The 24607-nt window shown below is 39.0% G+C and overlaps 1 protein-coding gene across 1 annotated transcript in view; it reads right to left on the bottom strand.

Annotated features, from left to right (window-relative positions):
* The window catches only part of SLC12A4 (solute carrier family 12 member 4), a 136290-nt gene that overhangs the window by 63619 nt on the left and 48064 nt on the right, over positions 1 to 24607 (bottom strand). Inside the window, 7 exon segments of the mRNA XM_030204307.1 lie at positions 2415 to 2579; positions 4952 to 5166; positions 10820 to 11061; positions 13170 to 13300; positions 15675 to 15729; positions 19658 to 19804; positions 22499 to 22630. Coding sequence (XP_030060167.1) covers positions 2415 to 2579; positions 4952 to 5166; positions 10820 to 11061; positions 13170 to 13300; positions 15675 to 15729; positions 19658 to 19804; positions 22499 to 22630 — 1087 coding nt within the window.

Raw genomic sequence — 24607 nt, forward strand, 5'->3', positions numbered from 1 at the left:
TGTGTACACAAGATGTGACATTTCAAACATTATAGTCAATATGCACATAACATTGGGGTCAAAATTCAGACATCAGCAGTGAGTGTCTTGCTCACCACCAATGCGTTATTCCCAGATATCCAGTTATTTTTAAGTCAGCTAACACATAGCCGCTTAAGTCGATATTCATCACTTAAAGTGGCCATGGATTACGGCATAAAAATAGGACAGACTTTTATGTGGTCCCATTTATGCAGTAAACATGGCTGCTTAAGGGCTGAATATCAGCAGCAATAATACAAACAATAAACATGGGGAATTTATGACGATCTATAATTTTTTTGCATATTGCCTACTTGTACCTATATTTGAACCAGCCCCCTTCCCTCTCAGTGCTAGTGCCTGCTCTTCTATTTCCTCTTTTATGATTCCTCTCTTTCCATCCTATAATAATTTGTGGGGCAATTCTATAAGCTAGTGCCTAGAGGTTTGTCTAATTTAGGTGTGTCAAAGACACCATTAATTGACAGTTAGTTGGCCACATGCACTATTTTATAAGGGTAAAAAGGAGCAATAGATGTCAGCAGAGAATGAATGGGCCATGGGCATGTCTCCCATTTACAGAATACTGTAAGTTATGCACATCACGTGGTCATTTAGGCGTGCCAGCTTATGACTGCCATTGACATGGCATAAGATGGCACGCCTTAACATGGGCACACTAATGCCGATATACACTAGTATTCATAACCAAATCATGGTACCGAGATACCATTACAGAACTGGCACTAGGCGTATGGCATTGGGATACGTAAACAGAGGCGCAAATTCATAGACTTATCCTAATAGTGTTTCTTTCTGACTCTGATTTATTTTGTAAATCACTTTGTCATGTCCTAGGAAAAGCAGGATCTCTAGTGTAATAAACCATAATCCATATTCAGTCCTAGTCATCTTCCTTTAATCTCCATCAAATAGTTTCCAGGATATAATTCCACAGCCTGAACATTGATCTGGCTCAAAGTGCGCGTTCTCTTTCACAAGAAAGGAGGTTAAATAGGAATAGGACTAGGGATAATTACACACAGAAATTTCATAGAAAGTTTCCCTTTGAAAATCAACATACAGATCTCCACAAAACTACAAGTTTCCTGCAGGGCTTTAAAATAACCTCCTATATACATCATCACTCTAAATACTAATAATTAACTCATTTTTAAAGATATGTCTCACTGGGGATAAGCAGCCCTAAACTTTTCATTTAGTTTCTCCATGTCATTGCAACATTGTTCATTTTGTTTTGGTTACACTTACTTTTGTTCCAGGAACAATGTCATGAAGCATGTACACTCTTTGCAAATAGTCTGCACTATTATTGCTGAACTGCTTATTTTCATTGGTTAATGACACACAATGATTTCCTATGTCATGGAAAATGATAGACCATCTCTAGTCTCTGCTCAAGGAAAATCTTCATGTAGATTAATGCACATTACATATAATTATGATGGTTGTTTATACTACTTTCATTCTCTAGGAAACCTTTAGTAATCTAAATTTAACCAGAAAATGAATATCTTATTTGGGGGGTTATTTACTAACAGCATGCACTATTCTCATGTGCCATCTACTCTAGGACCCATTACATAAGAATATTCATACTGGGCCAGACCAATGGTCTACCTAGCCCAGTATCCTGCTTCCAACAGTGGCCAATCCAGGTCACAAGTACCTAGCAAATAGTAGAAATATTCCATGCTACCAATCCCATGGCAATCAGTGGCTTCCCCATGTCTATCTCAATAGCAGACTATGGACTTTTCCTCCAGGAACTTGTCCAAATCTTTTAAAAACCTAGATATGCTAACTGTTGTTACCACATCCTCCGGCAATGAGTTCCAGAGCTTAACTATTCTTGGAGTTAAAAAATATTTCCTTCTTTTTATTTTAAAAGTATTTCCATTTAATTTCAATGAGTATCCTCTGGTCTTTGTACTTTTTGAAAAAGTGAAAAATCTATTAACTTTTACCCATCCTACACCTCTCAGGATTTTGTAGACCCCTATCATATCCTCCCTCAGCCATCTCTTTTCTAAGCTGAAGAAACCTAACCTCTTTAGCTTTTATTCTTATAGGAGGAGTTCCATCCCCTTTATCATTTTGGTTGCTCTTCTTTGAACCTTTTCTAATTCCGCTATATCTTTTAAGATGATATGGTGACCAGAACTGAACACAATACTCAAGGTGAGGTCACACCGTGTTGTGATACAGAAGCATTATAATATTCTTGGTCTTATTTACTATCCCTTTCCTAATAATTTCTAGCATCCTGTTTGCTTTTTTGGCCACACACCGAGACCTGTGATAAACAACACAAAATAATGGCATTAATGTGTGACATTAGTAATTGACCCCTTTTATAATGCAATTCCCACCTGTTACTGAAGGGAAGAAAATGCCAACCAGTACTGTGAAAGTAGTGGTGATATCTGCAATTACATACAAATGGAGGTTGGTCTTTGACCCAAGAACATCCACTGATGGATGATTAGCTTTTTCCAGTATCTCTCCTTTGTCCAAATAACTGCTCCACAGATTATCTTGAAAATAAAGATATCAATGCTACAGTTAGTGAAAATAAAGATTCTCTCAAATGCAACTATCACAAATATTTCCTAACTTAGCATCATTCCCAACTGTACAACTCAAATGTGAACCATACTAAGTAGAAAAGTCTAGCAGAAAGGCCATCCTGTGAGGGGAGTTTGGATTTAGCTCATACCTTTTTTCAACTGTAGTCCAAATTAAGTTACATTCAGATATGATAGGCATTTTTCTGTCACCAGAGGGCTTATAATCTATTTGTAACTGAGGCAATGAACAGTTAAGTGACTTACTCAAGATTACAAGAAGCCACAGTGGGATCTGATCCAAGCTTTCCTGGTTCTCAACCCACTGCTCTAACCATTAGCCTACTCCTCCACTCCAAGCAAAGTACCTTCTTTGCTACACTGGTGTGAGCTATTTCCTTTGTGAGTATTTTTGTTCTGTAAAGAAGTTTTTGCCAATCATTTTTTTCCCACAAAAAGAGGACCGAGTGCATACAAGACCTGTAATAAGGCCTCAGTTCCTCCTCTAGAGCTTCGTCTCTTATAAGAAGTACCCCAGTAACATTTATTTTGGTAAGGAATTTTGTTTTTGCAGGTGGAAGTGTTTAGTACTTATTCAGTCATCCAATGTCCCCACCAAAGTTACGTCTTTAGGGAGCAGCTATACCATCAATGTTAGTAATAACAACTAGTTAAATCTGATTATTGAACGCACACATCTGTCCTGTCTTCTGATGTTCTGGTGGTTATTTTAGAAGCCCTATTTGTGATTTGGGTATGCATAATCTGGCAATTATATTGCATACACATCTAAAAGCTCATTTTAGAAAACCATGGTATAGCTATCCAAATTGTGAATATGGCATATTGCAAGGGAACATGGTCTGGGAGTGTTTTGGGCACATTTATGTCTGCCGATCAATGTCTGGATTTACAACTGCTCCCAGGTTATCTAAAGGTGCTCATTTTGTATAGCACTCCACCAGAGAGATAAGGGGAGCCTGACTCCTTAATCCTCCAGTATTGTGTGTCCCTCCTTGAAAACGATACTGGCAACTAATATTAGGTTCTGTGACAGCCTGAGAAAAGAAACATCTAGGGTTCTAAAATGACTGACAGACTGTATGCTGCTCTGTTGGCCCCACCAACATGTTAAAACAGTGACATTTATTTTTTTTAAAAAGTGCTATCATTGCATGTAGCCGACACATAGAGCCTTTTCTAAAATATATGCAGAAATGGGAAATGGATGTCTATGTCAGCAGATTCTTTTCTAACATATCGTGACCTAGATGTCCCAATTCCAATTTGTACATTCTTTCTAAAGTCTACCTTTTTATATTTTTGTTTTGTTTGTAATTAACTTTATTGTGAATTAATCCACTCCTTAGTGAGAAACAGAAGTTGGATATTTCTCTCTCTTTTTTTTTTTAATTCAATCTTGATTGACTTGAAAACAACACAAACAGCCAAAAAAACAATTTCTGGTCTCTATTATTTATTTTTATAATTTACATATTGCATTGTTGTTTTTGAGAATCTGTTGCTGTATTTTTAAATAATACATTTCAGTACCCAACACCTGGGCTTATGGTAATTTATAACAAATAAATATTAAAATTTAAAAAAACCCCAAACAAATGTAATCACCTATTAACATTTATAACATGACATCATATAAATGTACTAAAACCATACTTATAGGCATTAAAAAATAGTTCAGAACATCCTGTCTTTAGTTCTTTTTTTTTTTCCCCCAGGAAACCGAAATTACTGAATTCTAGTTTAAGTTCAGAAGGAAATGAATTCCAGACTGGTAGTAGACAGCCTTAAAGAGTATGCTTATGTCTACTTGCCAGCCAGGTTTCCTATGTTGATACACTTAAACTACTGTGGTCAGTGACTACTTAATTTATCATATTTTTATATATTTTGATTACTTTGTAAACCACTTTGAGTTAAACTTATATACCACCTTCCTCCAACCTAAGTCTAACATAGCTTAACTGCGAGCCTTGAACTAATGAGTATTTACTACTGAAAAAGCTTTTTGTCTGTAACACATACATATACATATATTCCCCAGTCAAATTCTCTGGTTAACAGTTCATTTATTATAATGACTATAAAGCTTAGAATGACACCTAATGGTTAGTTATAGAGTAACACTGGAAGAAGTGAGTTGTGCAATTTATTTAACAAGGAAGGATGGCAAGAATAAAAATGAAACTCTAATTTGCAGGGTTTTTCTTTTTCTATATATCAGTAAAGTTAAGCAACACCATCTATTCCAACCTAATCTCATAAATATACTGTAAGAAAGTTTTTAAAAAATTTATACACTAGCATTTCTTTCATTTTACCTTTCAAAACACTGCTTGCTGCACCAGGAATTCCAGAAATTTCAGTGACATTATTAAGTGAAAAATATTCATCACAAGTGTCAGCTGACAGATTTGAAGAGTGGCAGAATAACTCCCAAAGTTTAGTTGCCACTGTGACATTGCCCATAATTGTAGTCTTAGCACAGAGATCAAATTCATCTCTTGAGAGAGTTCTATTTCCCAGCATGCAAATCCTGCAATAAAAGAAAACAGATGAACAAGCTTTTCACATTCCAGATACATGGTTAGTTATACCATCAGACAAAAGATGAATGAAGAGATCATCACAAATCTGAAAAATATGAAGTCCAAGATTTTTAATTCTTGAAAAATATAATGTGATATGGAGTGGCCCTAATGACATCAAGAATTAATTTGGTACTGTTCATGTACGAATTAGTCATGCCCTGGATGTTACCGCCGAGTACACCCCTACCATAGGCTTCCTCTCTCTATTGTTCTTCTATCTTATGATCTTTTTCCTTCTCCTGTGCCTGCATTTCCTTTAGTTGAAGTAGCCTACTGGATGGACAGCAGGCTGGGAATCAGGAAAGCACACATAGGTGATTCAGGCAATGAAGAACAGATGAGAGTTCACCAAAGCAAATTTTATCGAAGAGGGACCCAACTTGGCCAAGTTTCCACTTTGCCTTCATCAGGGGTCACCAGTTTCTTCAAAGCAAAGCCTTCAGTAGAACAACTCATTAGCCATGTACAGTAGCATCTCTTCTCATTGCATAGATCCATATTAATGCTTGTGAAATAATGTATAATAGCTCCCAATTATTTTTAATCAGGAAATTCTATAACTGGGCACAGTAGGAGCCTATTCTCTAAAGGTAGCTAGGTGACTAGGTTCTATTATACAAAACCAGATATCAATGCACCTAAAATCTAAGCATGTGCCCTTATGCCAGCCTTAGAGCTAGTGTAAGTGCAAGTTCCTAAATGCATCAGGAAGTTGCATAACTTACAGTATTCTGTAAATTATAGACGTAAGTAGGGGCCTTGCCTATATCCCACCCATTCTTTGCTCTGTGTACATCCCCCTTGCAAATATGCACTATCCTGCTTATTTTTGAAGATCGCCGGCCATCTTCCGACATAAATCGGGAGATGGCTGGCCATCTCCTGAAGCCGGTGAAATCGGTATAATCGAAAGCTGATTTTGGCCGGCTCCAACTGCTTTCTGTCGCAGAGCCGGCCAAAGTTAAAGGGGGTGTTTCCGCAGGGTATGGAAGGCGGGAAGGAGGCAGGACAGGGGCGTTGTTAAGACATGGCCGGCTTCAGCTGATAATGGAAAAAATCAAGTCTCAAAAAAGTGCCCCAATTGACCAGATGACCATCGGAGGGAATCGGGGATCACCTCCCCTTACTCCCCCAGTGGTCACCAACCCCCTCCCACATGAAAAAAATAAAAATAAAGCACTTTTTTGCCAGCCTCTATGCAGCCTGAAATGTCATACCCAGCTCCCTGACAGCAGTGTGCAGGTCCCTGGAGCAGTTTTTAGTGGGTGCAGTGCACTTCAGGCAGGTGGACCCAGGTCCATCCCCCCCTTACCTGTTACACTTGTGGTGGTAAGTGTTGAGCCCTCCAAACCCCCCTGTACCCACATGTAGGTGCCCCCTTCACCCATAAGGGTTATGGTAATGGTGTAGAGTTGTTCGGAGTGGGTTTGGGGGGGGATTTGGGGGGGGGGCTCAGCACACAAGGGAAAGGAGGTATGCACCTGGGAGCAATTTTTGAAGTCCACTGCAGTGCCCCTTAGGGTGCCCGGTTGGTGTCCTGGCATGTCAGGGGACCAGTGCACTACGAATGCAGGCCCCTCCCACGACCAAATGCCTTAGATTTGGCCGGGTTTGAGATGGCCGGCATCGGTTTCCATTATCGGCGAAAACCGATGCCGGCCATCTCAAACCTGGCCATCTCTGACATTTGGCCGGCCCCAACCGTATTATCGAAATGAAAGATGCCTGGCCATCTTTTTCGATGATACGGTTCGGGACTGCTCTTTGCGGCGCCGGCCATACAGATGGCCGGTGCTGTTCGATTATGCCCCTCCAGGTAAGTTAAGCAGGGATTTGCAGAACAGCATTTAAGCCGTCTACTGGCATTTATACGTAAGTGCACACAAACAACAAATGCTAATATTCTAAACACTAAGGGGTCCTTTTACGAAGTGGCGGTAAGCCCAATGTGGGCTTACCACTCGCTAAAAGGGAAGTACCGCCAGGCTACCACAGCAGCCCGGGAAGTAGTTCCCTCCCGCAGCATGTGCCATTTCTGGCACTGCAAAAATATTTCAATTTTTGTAGTGCCGGTGTGTACCCAAGGGTAATAGGGCAGTGCCACGTACTGTCCGGTTACCATTGGGTTAGCCCAGGAGCCCTTACCACCACCCTCAATAGATGCGGTAAAAGGGGGCCTCGGCGCACATCAAAAACACATGCCGGATGTCAGCACAGGCCCCCTTTTGCTGCACCTTCATAAAAGGACCCCTTACTCATGTAACTGATGCATATATGGTATGTGAGTACCTAGGTTAAAGAATTGTCCTTCATGTGCATAACCTGAATTAACATTTATATAGACTAGCAAATGGGACTTAAATTGCCACCCTTCTGGGAACAGTGAACAATATATTTTGCCTGGAGCTACCAATGAAAAAGCAAGAGCTAAATATGAATACATGAAATGTGCTAAATGCTTTTCATAAATTAGCTTTGTAGAGAAGTAACTTATAAAGAAGTACTTTTAAAATTTTTATTTTATACAATACTTTAGGCAGTTGGATTTTACTGGGTTCATAGGTGAGCAGAGTACAGATCTGTAGGAGTACAGATCTGTAGGAGAAAATTCTGGTATAACATTTGGCACCATTCTGGCAACTGCAGCTTTGCAGTACTGTGTGTTGATTCAAACTAGTCCAATTTGGACTGAGTACCAACGCCATCATCTGATTTTTTTTGTTTTTCTTCATGCGAGTCTGGATCAGCTTTTGGATAGCTTTTATTTTTTGACGATCAAGTACAATGACCCCTGATGCAGGCATATTTACTGAAACATGGCCCATGTCGGGTCTGGAAATAAAGATCTGGTTGGTATCCTCAGTTCTGAGGGCCCTTGGTACTTTTTTGTTTGCTGTTTGTGTTCTGTGCTTTGGTTTCCCTCTCTTTATGCTCAGCCAATTTTAAGTGCATACTTTCTGGGCTGAAAACAGGTATCTAACTTTAAATTTAGGTTCCTGAAATTGAGGCTCCTATGTTTCGGGCATAAATTGAGTCACTGAAATTTAGGTGCCCAGCACTGGAAATCAGTGCTAAGAATGTAACCTCATCCCTTAACTTATCCCTCACCTTGACTCTGTCCAATTTAAAGACCTAGTACAAAATAGGCACCTAAGTTTAGAAGCTAGGCTGCAGAGAATAAGTTATTTAGAAACATCTAGACAGCTTACTTTGAAGGTCAGGTAAGTAGATCTTGCTATAGCTACTATATCCTCTAATCTGGACAATGTTGTAGACTGGTTATATGCAAATGAAATTAAACTCAGTACATTGAAGTCTGCTATTATTATTTAATCACGTTCCTCATCTACTCTTCCTCTAGCAAACAGCATTCACTGAGTACAACTTCCCCTTTGAGACTCAGTTAAGATATTTGGGGTCACATTTGATTGTTCATTCTCATTCTGCACTCAATTTTCTATTGTCAGTAGCTGTTACTTTACTATGAAGTAGATATATTCTGTTCATTCTTTGTCTGAATTCCCCTCCCTTCAGATTCTTCTTTTTAGGACTGTTATGTCTCACCTGGATTATAGCAATTGAGTATATCATAATCTACAAGTCACCCAGCTTGAAAGACTCCAATTGGTGCAAGACACAGCTATTAAAAAAACTGGCAAGAAAAAATATGATCATGCCTCTCCACTCCTTATATCCAAGACTGGCTTCCAGTTCCTTATAGGACTCCCTTTAGGGCTTTGGTTATTGCCTATCAGTTTTTTTTTTTTTTTAACTCAGGATTGCCATTATTTCTCTCCAGCCTTCTCATCCCATATGTTCCACAGAGGTTTCTTCGTTCCTCTCAGCAACATCTTCTGACTGTGCCTTCCCATCGTCAAATCCATCTTGACTCTACCAATGCTTTAGCTTTCTTGCCCCAACCCTCTGGAACAACCTCCCTTTATATATTAGGTCAGAGTCTCTTTTTTAGAAATGTAAGGCCTCCCTTAAAGCTCATGTTTCCTCCCAGCCTTTCCACAGGCACAAATTAACCCCCTTTGTTCTAGATTGCTGCTTGTTCACTGGCAGCAGCATCATGTCCTGCTTCCCAATCTTTTGTCCATTCCTTCTCCTCAATGGTCCTGTTTTCTTTAAGACTGTAACCTTACCTCCTGTCCCTTTTCTTGTGTTCTCATCATGTTCAATCTCTGTTGGATTTTGTGATCTCTTTTTTCTAAATATTAACTTGTAAACCACTTAGACCCATGGTATTAATTTGTTGTATATTAAATCAACTTGAAACCTGAATATCAACCCATCTGTAATAGCAAAGAAATATTGGCCACTACAAAGGCAATTCTACAATCTAGGAGCCCAACTTTATATGCATGTTATGTAAATAAATGTTTAGAATACTAGCACTTATGTGCACACATACTTACCTAAATGCAACACCTAGATCATTTTAAAACAAAATTCCAACTTGAGATAGATATTTATTCTTTCGTCACACCCCACTTTTTAAAAAATTAAGACAGTCTCTAATGTTCATGAATGGTACACGGCAAAAAGAGGCAGAATTATCTTTGTCTTCTTTGCATAGTACTATCGTAGGTATTAAGGGAGGCAGTTATTAAGGTACAGTCAGGCTTTTACTACAATTTAGTTTACAATAGGTGTGACTAACCCATTGCCTGAAGCTCCCAGGCCACATCTTAAAGAGGCTAGTGGCTAAGCAATAAGCCATAATCCTCCGTCCCCTGGCAAACATGTTCCACCCTCCTAAAGTCTCCCATCACATCCCCCCTCCGAAGAGTCCCATCCTCTTGTAAAACCCTCACCAGACCTACAGGGTGAAATTCCCTGGTGTCCAGGGTTTGGGGCAGGAGAGATCTCCCTAGTCACTCCTGCCCCTGCCAGCACAGAATTCAAAATGGTGCTGGCGATCCCTACTGGTAGTTTCCCACTTTGAACTAGACACCATGGAATTTCAGCAGGTAGGCCCAGGAGGATCTGGGGGGGGGGGGGGGGGGGGGTGAGAGAGAGGCTTCAGGAGAAGAGGGAGAGTATAGCTTATTGCCCAGCCCATTTAAGATGCAGCTCAGGAGAATCAGAGGCACTGGTTTATGGCCCGCTGCTCCCAGCCATCAAAAATAATGCCAGTTACCTAGCAAGTTCCCTAATAGTTGAACATTGTGTAATTGCACTTTTAAATATGTTAACTAAGTTGTTGTTAATTTACACAGTAATGAAGTGTTTGCATGCCTCTGCATCTCATTACTATGCATCCTGTGGTAACTTATATTAACATGAATTATGGTAATATAACGCATTATTGCTGTTTAACTCGCATTAGAGTTAAGGGGCAAATAAAATACTTTAGACTGCAATGCACATTAATAATTATCTCCATAAGTAGCACTAGTTACTTCTTGACAACGAAAAAAACCCCTCAAAAAACAAAACTAAGTTTTGTAGATGTTTTGAAATTAACCCATTCTTAATTGCTTTACTGATACATGCATAGATGGTCTACTACATCACAAAAATGTGAAAACCAATTTCTCTCACATGAAACCCAAAATTTAAAAAAAACCCAAAACACAAAACATTACTCACGGAAATGTAGGTGGATTAAAAATGGACTTGATGGCCCCAGCGTAGATAGACAATATGGATATTATTACACAGGCTAAGAAGAGAGAAGCAAACTTATTAACATATTTCACACCTACAAATACAACAATTGCCATGAAGGTGAGGAATATGGTCCCATAAACTCGCATGTTGTTGAGAGTAGCAGTAGATTCATCATGGATATTTGTGGAATGAAAAATTGCTGCCGCTGGAGCAATATAAACCTGAAACAATAAGGAAAGAGAGTGTAGCATCGAGTGGTAAAAAACCTTCTTAAACCAATTCAAAATGTGTGTGTGTGTGTGTGTGTGTGTGTGTGGGGGGGGGTTACTTAGGCACGCTGGAGTTTTTAGCGTGTGTTAGTAAAAAACCCCACATCTTTAGCTAAAGATGCCCATAGGATAACATTCGCTTACTATGGTATCTCTTTCAATCCAAACTTAAAAGAGGGGGTTTCCACTATAATTCACAAAATATAACCCAGCTCTCAATATACTTCAATATACTTCAATATTCATACAGGCTAATAACGTGAGCCAGGCACTTTCATGATGGGTAGGTATTCCTCACTCGATCCATTTCAAATTTTTAATTATTTTTCTCTTATACTTTATAAAATCAATTCAAACTTCAATCAGATATAAGCACTTAACTCAATGCTGGATACTCGCTTTATATTTCTTCTTTTCGTTTCAAACGATTGATATTGAATATTCATCTCGGAGATGTACACCGACATGAATTCACGTTTCGCAACTAGTGCTGTATCAAGGTATATCTCCTCAAACAGATCTGGAAACAGTTCACTGCTTTCTCCATCTTGTTGGAGTGAACTGTTTCCAGTGAACTGTTTCCAGATCTGTTTGAGGAGATATACCTTGATACAGCACTAGTTGCGAAACGTGAATTCATGTCGGTGTACATCTCCGAGATGAATATTCAATATCAATCGTTTGAAACGAAAAGAAGAAATATAAAGCGAGTATCCAGCATTGAGTTAAGTGCTTATATCTGATTGAAGTTTGAATTGATTTTATAAAGTATAAGAGAAAAATAATTAAAAATTTGAAATGGATCGAGTGAGGAATACCTACCCATCATGAAAGTGCCTGGCTCACGTTATTAGCCTGTATGATGGTGATAGGAAATCTGAAGGATCCTTAATAAGTGGAACAATATCCTCTTATATAAGTATTGTTGAAGTACATAGGATAACGTTGGCATCTTCAGCGTTTAGCGTGTGCCTATTTTTAGTGTGCGCTAAAAACGCATCACGCCTTAGTAAAAGACTCCCCTGAATGCTCAGAAATTATGTTTGTATAATTTTTAAATAACCCCAAAAAGTGACTTGTACCATAATTGAAATTATTCAATGTTGGCTTGCAAATGACACCATGGCTGTTCTCAATTTAAGTCATTAAAATGTTTTGCCCTGGCAAATACAAGCCTAATGAAAATATAGCATGATTTATGACAAACCTTTGTGACCCTGCAAACCTGCTTTTACAGTCAGCAAGCATTGAACATGGTGCCTCTCTCTAACCCAGAGCCTCCCTCTATACCATCCTGCCTCCTTTCATGGAAGTTCCTGTTTCCTGCAGGGAGGACACTACACTACAGAGGGAGGCAGCAAGCTAGAGAGAAGCAGCATGTGTAGTGCTCCTGACTGTAAAAGCAGGTTTGGAGCAAAAGGGCGAATGAGAGATGCTGGTCCAGATAATTGGGACATCTGGTTAATCGGCATTCAGATAATCAACATAGTACTATACTATAAGTGACATGCTAAATTTCTGAATTTAGGAATGTTCAATTATACCTGCTATTGAGATAGTGTTAAGTTGTCATACCTAAAATGTATCTACGTTGATACCAATTTACACTAGTATTCTATAGTGGAATCCTTGGCACCCAGATCCTGTTACAGAATTAGTGCTCAGTGCATGGCACCTAGGCACCTAAATTATGGTACTCCGTTATAGAATTGCCCCCCCCCCCCCCAATGTATGGTTCTAATATGCACATAAAGTCATTGGCAGACAGCCTGTGCATGCATGAATTTTCTCAAACTGAGCAGAAGCACCCTGGGGCAGGAATGAGGCATTGTTAGGGATAAGGTGCGTACTTTCAAAAACATGTATATTCATACAACTTGTAAATGTATGCATACAATTTCCCTGGGGTAATCTTCAAAGCAAAGCTACGTGCATAATAATATTTTAAATGAGTCCTTCCTTTTATAGGTGCCAAAACTTGAAGTACTCTGCCTCTTTTGAATATCAGCCCCATGATGCTACAATCCCTCCTAATAGATAAAAGTATAAATCGTTCTCACCAGTAAAATCTCAATGGCACCAAGTATATACATGGCTCCAGCAAAGGTTGTTCCTAAATAAAAACACAAGCCTACAGCTCCACCAAATTCCGGACCAAGAGACCTGGATATCATGAAATAAGATCCTCCAGCTTAAAACAAAGAAACAGGAATAAGCTTTGTTAATTTTTCACAGAATTTTATTAAAATTTTGTAATATTTTTAAGCACCAAAACAGTTAAAATAGTAGTGAAAGACTAGAAGTAATTCTGGATAAATTACAAGTGATTGAGATAATAAAAAGTAGGGTACAAACATTTGCCAAGATAATGCAAAGTTTTTTTTTTTTGTAGCTGGAATAGATGAAGAAGGACAATTTTCTAACAGGCTGGTAAGAATGTGTAAATGTTATACCAATTTTCAAAAGGAAAAGCATGAGCATGCTTCTTCTTTGAAAATTACCCTTCAGAAGTACACCCCCCCCTGCTATTTACTATACATCCATTTCTTATTTATATTATTGGGGCGATTCTGTAACAGGGTGCCTTCATTTAGGCCCTCTGTGCTATGTGGGATACCTATTCTATAACAGCATCTGGGCACCCTAAATCTGTTATAGAATACTAGCGCACTGGCGTGCCTGAAATTAGGTGCAGACCTATGGCTGGTGTAAAAGGCCAGGCCTAAGTCCACCATCCAATGCACATAACTTACAGCATTCCATAAGTTGCACATATAGGTTGGAGACACACCCATGCCCCGCCCACACATAATGGCCTCTTGCTGTTACACGCTATCCCCTGGATTTTATATAGCGCGCCTAGAGATCCGTGCAAGCTTAACAAGCAAATGAGCGCTGATAACAGCACTTAACAAGTAATAATGATAACTAATTGGCACTGATTAGAATTGAGGTGCACAACTCACTAAGTGTGTTCTGAAATGATGTGCACCGAACTTAAAAGTGTGCAGGTAAAAAAAAAAAAAGAGCCTAGTTATAGAATATAGCCCAGTGCGCCTAAAATCTATGCACCGAGATTTAAGCCATTTTCATTGGTGTAAATAGACGCGTGTAGATTTAGGCGCGGAAATATCAACTAAGTGTATTCTATAATCAGCGCCTACATTTAGGCACCAATAATAGAATACACTAAATCAGCACTGATTTTTCAGGCTCCATATATAGAATCTCCCCTTATAGTGCTTACATGCACTCTCCTACAATAGCGAATTGTGTACATGTACATTTAACACACCCAGTTAAAGAAGTGCCTTTTATGTGCATAATCACATACCAGACGATATTCAGCCCATGGGACGCAAGCCGGCTAAGTGCAATGATAGGCGCCGAGTCCGGATATTATTGGTATTGAATATCTGTGTTTTTTTTTAAACTAGCCAAGTTAATATTCAGTGCTGGCCAGTTAAGTTTATAGTGGCAAAAGATAGGCCTGCTACTGAGGCGGTCCTATTTTGCTGCTAAACTTAGCTGGCGATGCATTGTATATTTGCAGCTAGTCAGTTATATCATGCGATATAGCTAGTTAGCTGCTATGGGCTAAATTCTATATATCATGCCTGAAAAAATCAGAGCCAAAGAAAAAAAAACGCCTAGGTGTATTCTATAAAATACGCGTACATTTAGGCGCAGTTTCCTGTCCGCACGACTAAATTTAGTTGCGGGCAGTTACGCCAAGTAAAACTTAGTGAAATGGCTATACCTACATTAGGCGCAGACTGAGTGTATTCTATAACAACGTGCATAGTTTTTAGAAATGTTCACGACCTGCATGGCCATACCCCTTTTTCAGCTATACGCATTAGAATTTAGATGCATTACTTTACAGAATACACTTAGATGGTTGTGCGCATACATTATAATTAATGCCAGTTAGTGTCAATAACTGCTTGTTAATTGGCACGCAAATCCGGAATATGACCAGATTTGCCCACGGAGACAAAACCGGCTACCTCATGCTGAATATTAGTGCTTACTGGCTACGTGATACTTAACCAGCCAGGAGCCGTTCCTGGATGGTCAAACAGCACTGAATATCGGGGGGGGGGGGGGGGGGGGGAATACTTTATAAAGTATGTATGTAAATGCTAACCCTTCCTCTTCGTCATCCCTAAGAATGCCTGCACTCAGCACACACACTATAGTCTGTGGTACAAACATAGTTTATGTGCAGAAATTACTCTAAAGTACTCCCTTTGAAGTCAACATTTAATGCAAGGGTCAAACGTCAGAGATAACTGGATATGTGTATAGCACATTCATTTTTGTGCATCCTAACAATTATAGACTCTAAGGTCCTCTTTTACTAAACCACGCTGGCGATTTCCGGCGTGACAGATGAGCTGCGTCTCATTTGCCACGCGGGAATTGTTAGCGCAGTTTAGTAAAAAAGAGGCCCAGCGCAGTTTAGTAAAAGAGAGGCCTTAAATGTTGAAAAAATACATAATTATATTCTGCTGTTCAGTAAATGGAAAAAGAAGGAATTGGACTATAAAAAATATACCTACCTGGAACAACACCATTTGTTGCAATGGCACTCATTGATATGGCTGTTAACAGTGTCTAAAAATAGAGAAAAAAAAGCTATTCTTCCTATTTGAATCATCCATATTGTTCAACATGTTTTATATTTACTCTCTCCCCCCCCCCCCCCCCCGGTTTACTAATGCCGACACAGCCCATTCAAAAGTGAATGTGCTGTATCAGCATTATCACACTGACAGCCGCTAGCACTGCTTAGTAAACAGGGGAGTTAATCAGTTTAAAAATATGGAACATTCTTAATTTTGTCTCTTCTCAATATCAACATTAGGTAGTCATACACATCCCTAATGAACACTCGTGTATAATTCAGCATTAGATAGTCAACACCTATAGCATGAAATACAGGATAACCTACTCTGTCAACAGTATGGAAGCTGTTCCTTCTACCTAGACTTTTGTATTCTGAGTCTCTTTGGAGATGAAAATTTATAGTCCCCGATACAGACGTTCAGCTGATTGTGTTATTTGTGCTTTCCCGAATTGTTTTATTAAAAGAGTTTCATCATTATGCTCTTGTTTTCAATACAGTGTTTAGGAAAGTTTGTTTTACATGTTTTATTTTTGTAGGTGCTCCCTATTGATGAAGATTGCCTTTCTTTGATTTGTGCAGTTTAAACTAATACAATGGTGGATCACTCATGCAGAACCTCAAGTCAGAAGGAGCAGTTTTTCCACTGTAGAGATAATATTGGATAGATATTTTTACGAGAACCAAAAGGGCTAGTCACAAAGCTGCACCCTATGTTTTTTCTTTATTTTTCTGAAAACTACATATATTGAGGTACACACAGAAAATTGTTTAGGGTCTGATTCACTAAAATGAGATGTACCTATGCCTTCCCAATTGTAGAGGAATTAAATACAAGACCTACTACGCATCCAGTTTCTCCTTTTTGGGCAGCCAGCTATGGAATGCTCTACCCAGACCAATCCGATTAATTAACGACTACTTGCCCTTTAGAAAAATGCTGAAAGCTCATCTCTTTAAGCAAGCTTATCCTAATGCCCCAACCTAATCTCACCAACCTCCACTCCCAATTCTAACGACCCCATCATTGGTTTTCCTTACCCCACCTCCCCATTCCCCCTCTACTCATCCCATCCTTCTCTTCGCAATCTCCCCTTTATTTTATCCCACCTTACCCCATTTCTCCCAAAATTATACTATCCTATCCTGTCTTCCCTCTCTTATACTAATCATACATTATCAAGATCAACTTCTCATATACTATCAAGCTCAACTTACAATGTTTTGAAATTTCTATTATATGACTTTGTATTTCAAATTACTATGTAAGCCGCATTGAGCCTGCATTGTGTGGGAAAGCGCGGGGTACAAATGTAATAAATAAATATACACATTAAAAAGCCGACACTAAAGGGTACGGCGTCCTTTGCTCTGTTAAGGTTCTACAAAACATAACCCTAGATGCCATCCCAAAGTTTATGCTTCGTTATTATAGAGAACCCATAAATCAGCTCCCAAAGGAAGAAAACAGCCCCTCTGAGGACCAATGACCTACTATACCTTCAAACACTCCTAAAGAAAAAAATGTAGCCCTTCTGTAGGCCTACCCATGACTATCACCCACTTCTTCACAGAAATTGCTCTCATCGTGTACATATAAACTATATATCTTTATGATAATGTTTTAACATACAAACATTGATCTGAGTGGGGTAGTGTTCAGGATAATCATGACTGCTGAGTTTAATTATTGAAATGAAGAGTGAAGAGTCCTGTAGCTTCTCCATGGGCCAAGTGTCACTGACCACCCAATTAATGAAAGAATAAAAATGGGCCTCTAGGGGCTCCCAAAGAGCTCTCATGTGATAAAAAGATGGACATTTTGGGGGCTCCCTTCTATTCCGTTCTTTCATCCAAGGAGCTACTTCTACCACCCTATGCAGACAGAAGGACCTTGCAGGGCCTAAGGCCTCTAATGCCCCCTCTGCTCTCTAGAATGTTAACCTACCATTCAAGAGGCTGTTGCATTCTTCACTGACCATTTGAGAGATTATTGCATTCTTCACTGACAGAAAGGACTTGGATTTCTGCTTGTTCAGCAACCACATTCTGAATGATTATGCCTTTGATTATTTGGCTACATTTCAAGCCACTAGAGGGTGCCTTTCAGAGTGTAGCAACAAAGTTGGCAGGAGGACTCTCAAAGTATTACACAACGTGGGGTATCTGAAGGGGCCTTTTCTCTTGTATTGGGGGTATGGAAGGAACTAAAGAAGAATTATCTTTCTTCCTTATTAGGGGAGGCGGAATAGGGTGCAGCTCCCACAAAGTCCTTTTTTCATCTTTGGAGGAGGGATGGAAATTTGTGGGGCTTCTTTCTTTAAGGGATGAATAGTACCTAGAATAGAGCTGGCTTAACCACTAGGTTGAATAGGCACTTACCTTGTGTGGCAGCTTCTAGCAGTAGCATAGGGTAAGTCTAGACTGGCATATGAACTCAATCAGCAGCACATACTTTTACTTACATAAGAGTGGGCAATTTCAAAAACCCCCATTTACATGCATAAAAAAGCTTTTGGAAATTGCCCTCATCGTGTACATATATCTGCACATATCAACTATATTGTTATATATCTATAACTTTGTGATAATGTTTAACATCTAAAGCATGAAAAACAATTATCAGCATTGATCTGAGTGGGGTGGTGTTGAGGGTAAACATGATTGCTATGTTTAATTATCAAAATCAAGAGTGAACATTCTTGTAGGTCTGAAAGTTAATCGAAAGTAACGTATGGCTGAATATTTGTCTATGGTGCCTAATGCCCTTGCATTGGACCTGTTCTAGAGTTAACAATCTTGATGGGATGAGAGAGATGTCTAGAAGAAGGTGGGAAGTCTTAGAGGAGACCAGGTTTTGGGAAGCTGTTGGGGTGGAGCTTAGCAATTGATCAAGATATTAGTGTGCTAGCAGGTGATATATATATTCAAAAATGTATAAAAAAGTGGGAGTACGACCAAGGAAACCAAAAACTGGAAGATGTTCTTAAAAAAGACTTTATTAAAGGTTGGAAGACTCGACACGTCGTGTTTCGGCCGTCAGGCCTGCATCAGGAGTCTGCTATGTAGGATACTGAAGAGCAATGACAATGAAAATCCTCCGAAAGTATTGCATCAAATCTCTTGTGCTGTAAATTGATGAAAAATAGTAAAGTTGATTCTTCAGAGATATCGTATTAATCTGATGCAAATATACTACCGATAGAGCGAGCAGCGCCTCCGACGTACTTTTCCTAAAACAGTCTTTTTAAAGACTTGTATATTTGCATCAGATTAATACGATATCTCTGAAGAATCAACTTTACTATTTTTCATCAATTTACAGCACAAGAGATTTGATGCAATACTTTCGGAGGATTTTCATTGTCATTGCTCTTCAGTATCCTACATAGCAGACTCCTGATGCAGGCCTGACGGCCGAAACACGACGTGTCGAGTCTTCCAACCTTTAATAAAGTCTTTTTTAAGAACATCTTCCAGTTTTTGGTTTCCTTGGTCGTACTCCCACTTTTTTATACATTTTTGTACTTTTCCGTGGGGTGCTCGAGTTTTCCACCTGTTGGTGGATCTTCTCCTGATATATATATTCAGACAGCCAGTCCCAGTGGTTTTAGCAGCCTTATTGAATAGGTTGATAATAGTGATTAAGTTAATTTAATCCAATTTACATATTTTCTATGAGCCCTTATTTGGGCAAGGTACATGTTGCAGTCTAGATTTTCACTTATTCTAAATCCTCATGAATTGGCAAATAATTAGCATGATGCTGCAGTGGCTTATAATGAATCAGTTTCAAAGTTATGAGCACTGTTGAACACAGATTCAGTTTTTCCAATTGCTCTGAGGTGCTACATTTTTATGAGATAATGAATAAGTACAATTTTAAAAAATCAGGTGAAAAGTTCTGCATTTACTCACACAGCAGCAGCAGATTAAGACGATCAAGAAGGACTGAAGGACTCCTGCCATTCCTACTATCCATGTCAATCGCAGGAAGAGAATAACCCCAAATATATTTTGAAGACAAGGAAGATACACTCCCATCAGGGTGCCCATCCTGGGGGACTGAGCAGAAAGACGATTTAACATATCACAATGAATGAGTGAATGAATTCTGGTAAGAGGTCAAATAAAAAGACATCAAATAATAAAAATTAGTGTTGGGTTGCATTGCATCTCTAACTTTACTTTCACCAAAGGAACTCACGTGATGTGATACTCAATAGTGAGCCATCTCAGAAGCAGCCCCCACACTCTGGAACTTCTTCCAACAAGGGCTAATGGTTGTAGTGAATGATTAGCCAATCACTCACTCACACCTATTTTGTCTATGGGAGCCACTTTAGAAGCTTCAACATGTCCTATGGAATTTAAACATATACCCCCGGATTCTATATAGAAATGCTAAATAGTAGTAGTAGTATATAGTGTGACTGGAGTTGCACATGCAAATCAGGTTGTATTCTGATTTGCGCATGCAACTTAATTATCTTAACAAGGCAATCAGCATGATAATTGCCACTTCACAGGTAACTGACACTAATTGGCATTAATTAGAATTTACACGCAGAACTTGTGAAGCGAATTCTGTAAAGGTCTTCTCATACATTGTAAGATGTAGAACTGAAAAGGAGGTGTGCCCATGTCATGGAATGGCCAGGTCATGGGCGTTCCTAAATTCTATGCGTGCTGATATAGAATACACCCGCTCAGCGCCTAACTTAGTCGCCAGCATTTACAATAAATTTTACTTGGCGTAAATACCTGCAACTAAATTTATTTGCATGGATGGGTGCTAGAATATGCCTAGGTGTATTTTTGTTTTTCGGCACCATATATAGAATCTAGGTCATATTGGTCAATATTCAGCTAGCAGCAGTCAGTTTTTTAAAACACTGACTGTCACTTGCTGAATTAGCCCAATATTCAATGCTGGGCCATGTGCTGGCACTGGCATTGATCTGGGCCTGACCAGACTGTTACTGGCCACTGGGTCTCGGCTGATACTCAACCAGAACCTGCGTAAGATATTTATATGGGTCCTGACTGACCTGAATAAGTGGAATCCACTTATCTTACCCCCTTCCCCAATACCAAGTTCTAATTCCCCCACCAGCCTCTTAGTAGCTCTGATCCCCATCCAAGTTCCAGAAGCTCTCCCCTTGGGCCTACTTACTAACCCCACTCGCTCCTACTTCTTGTGTGTCTTAATGGAAAATGGCCACTGCAACCTCTAGTGGTAGTCTTGTGGTACCAGCAGTAGTACCACAAGGCTACTGCTAGAGGTCAGGGGGCTATTTTACATTAGGAAACATGAGTGGAAGGAGTTTACTCCTGCCCCCCAGGGCAGTAAGCAAGCCCGACTGGGCCTTCTGAGGCTCAGGGAGGGGAATTGGAGATGTTCTGGGTCACAACTGACAGCTATGCAGGTTCTAGCTGATATTCAGTACCAGCATCTACGCAGCTAAGTGACCAGAATTAGGACTGCTATATATGCGGTCCTATTTACATAGTAACATAGTAAGTGACAGCAGATAAAGACCTGAATGGCCCATCTAGTCTGCCCAGCATCACATTCATTCTCAATTCAAGATTAAAATCAACAATGAACGTGATATTATATACTTGATCATGGTCTTTCTTTGGTGTTTCTGGGACATAGACCATAGAAGTCCACCCACTTCTGTCCATATATTCCAACTACTGGAATTGCCATCAACGTCCACTCCAGCCTATCAAAATCTGTCTTGTCATGTGCAAGACACAGACCATAAGTCTACCCGGCACAGTTCTCACGTTCCAAATTACTGGAGTTCCTGTCAAAGCTCTCTTCAGCCCATCCTACAACCAGATTCCTATATGCAGGACTTAGACCGTACAAGCCAGCCCAGCACCACCTTAGTTGATACAGTCACACTTGCTGTCTAAGCACAACTTGACATGCTGGTATTTCTACTTATTTTGAAGATAAATATTTTGATTTTTTTTTAAGGTATTGTGCAAAGTTTTTTTTTTTAAATATACGACCACGTTTTTGGTGACAAAAATATTTTTGAATCTAAATTAATAATTTTTTCATTGGTTAAAATGTTTCTTTGTGCAATGATTATAAAGTAAAGAGATGTGATGCTTTAGCATTTTTTAGTCCTACCATATCAATGTTTATGACCACAATTATTATAACTATACGTTTTTGAGTGGTTTAAGCTCTTTTTGATACATTTGATTTAGTGGAGGTTTTCTGTAGTCATAAAGTATATTTGGCAGGACATCATTATTATATGAAAAATAAAAGATATGGACAGAGCAGTTTAAAAGCTGATGAGATTTGAAGTTTAGGTGCTCTCTTGTTTTCAAAAGAAGGAATGTGGCCATCTTCAACAATGATAAAAATAAGCCATGAAAACACAAGAATGAAAATTGAAAAATGAAATTTATTCCTCACCATAAAAAAAGCAATATTGGAGAGTGAAAGTAAATAAACTGAGTGTCTGGTCTACATTAAATACTTGTAGACACAGCATAAAATAAAAACGCTGCTTCACAAAATACCCCATCACTGTGTAAAAGTTTGCACTGCCATATTTTAAAGATAAGATGCAAGTTAGTTTCAGTGTATTACACTGGATCATAAAAAGTGAAATACAGATGGCATTTGGGGATAAACTATTGGAAGCATGAAGACGGAAAATGTCTTGAAATGGAATCTACATGATGTGTCCGTCACATTGAGGGAAACAGTTTAAAAGCCAGACTTACCTTGGACATTTTTCTTCTGGATTCTTCTGCATTTTCTGCCTCCTCATGTTCCTTGGCACCCTGGGTGAGATTTGTGTAGTTGACCAATTTGCTGAGAAGAGAAGAGACTTTTGGTCGGATATCCAGCTCCTCCTATTGCATATGCAGGAAAAAAACAAAGAAAGAAATGTTGATTCACGTGATGAAAATGTGTGAAAAATCTTTTAAGTTTTGGTTCTGTACTACTTTGCTTTTCCAAACGTTCATTTACAAACAAGAATATTTTTAGATTATTTGAATAATCCAATGTTAACAGTAAAATGACAGTATATTTAATATTGAGCAAGGAAAGGGAAAAAAAAACACTTCCACAACAATAGAAAAAATTAAGAGAAGTATGTTAAGTGAACATCAATGGTAGAAGACATATATTGACGGAGTTACATCCTAATGCATTCAGCGTTGAGGCATCATCAATGTCATATATTGGCCTTGTTCCCTATTCAGTGGGCATCGGGAACTAGATTGATGTGTTTCCAGTGTTGCACTGGTGCAATGTGAAATCGCCTTTCAGCTAAGTAAAAGGGCTGCTGTTTCTCGTTTTGTTTTTCTATATAATTTTCCTTTTAATTGAAATTTAATTGAAGTCTAAATAAAATTGACATCAGTACATCAGTATATTCCCTAATTTTAATTTGAAAAGTTTAAAAATCCAAAAATACAATCCAGCTTAAGAGGCTGATGATTATTTCAGAATTTGTGCTGCAGATCTGAAATAGCTTAAGGCTATAAGAGATCTCTTAGCTGATATACGACATTGATGATGCCTCAACACTGAATGCATTAGGATGTAACTCTGACAATATATGTCTTCTACCATTGATGCTCACTTAATACACTTCTCATTTTTTCTATTATAGTATATTATTTAATGACAGATGCTTGTGAGACCATTTTACATGCACTGATTTATGTAATTACTGTCACAAACAGGTGGAGAAGTTGGGTGAGGATGTGGGTGTTTTAACCCCTCCTCCCACCTTTCTTGTCTTCTCTCCCTCCTGTCAATTTGATGGTACTTCTGATGGGTATAAGTGGCACCTACTTCTAGGCACTAATTTATAATATTGCCCCCATATTTATCACTGAAATATGATAATTTAAGTTGCATTAGAGCCCTTTTTATAAGCGTTAAGTGGCAAATAATGCCTCTTAGAGCCCTAATGTAGCTTGATAATTTCCCCCCTAAGAAGGGACAAAGCAGTCACTTGGCAAGCAAGGTTAGAGGAAGTTATGTTGCAGTTAGTATAGGAATACACATGGTAGTTGGAGATCTAGGAAATTATAGACCGATGAGTCTGACATCTGTGCCGGGCAAAATGGTAGAGACTATTATAAAGAACAAAATTACAGAGCATATTCAAAAGCATGGATTAATGAGACAAAGTCAACATGGATTTAGTGATAGGAAATCTTCCCTCACCAATCTACTACATTTCTTTGAAGGGGTGAACAAACATGTGGATAAAGGTGAACCGGTTGATATTGTTTATCTGGATTTTCAGAAGGACAAAGTACCTCATGAAAGACTCCAGAGGAAATTGGAGAGTCATGGTAATTAGGAGGTAGTGTTCTATTGTGGATTAAAAACTGGTTGAAAGATAGAAAACAGAGAGTAGGGTTAAATGGTCAGTATTCTCAATGGAGAAGGGTAGTTAGTGGGGTTCCCCAGGGGTCTGTGCTGGGACCGCTGCTTTCTAACATATTTATAAATGACCTAGAGATGGGAGTAACTAGTGAGGTAATAACATTTGCTGATGATACAAACTTATTCAAAGACGTTAAATCATGGGAGGATTGTGAAAAATTACAAGAGGACCTTATGAGACTGGGAGACTGGGCTTTTAAAGGCAGATGATGTTTAATGTGAGCAAGTGCCCGATTACCGCATGAGTAAAGTGTGAGCTAAGGTCAAGGGGTGGCGGTAAGAGCTCAGGCAGTAAATAGCCATGTGCTACTTTTAATTTTAGCGCACGGCCATTTACTGCTCCATTAAGAAAGCCCTTTTTCCCAGCCGTGGTAAAAAAAAAATGGCCCAGCAGGCACCAATTTCACATGTCCTAACTACCA

This window comes from Microcaecilia unicolor, chromosome 5 (assembly GCF_901765095.1).
Source record: "Microcaecilia unicolor chromosome 5, aMicUni1.1, whole genome shotgun sequence".
Taxonomy (NCBI): Eukaryota; Metazoa; Chordata; class Amphibia; order Gymnophiona; family Siphonopidae; genus Microcaecilia; species Microcaecilia unicolor.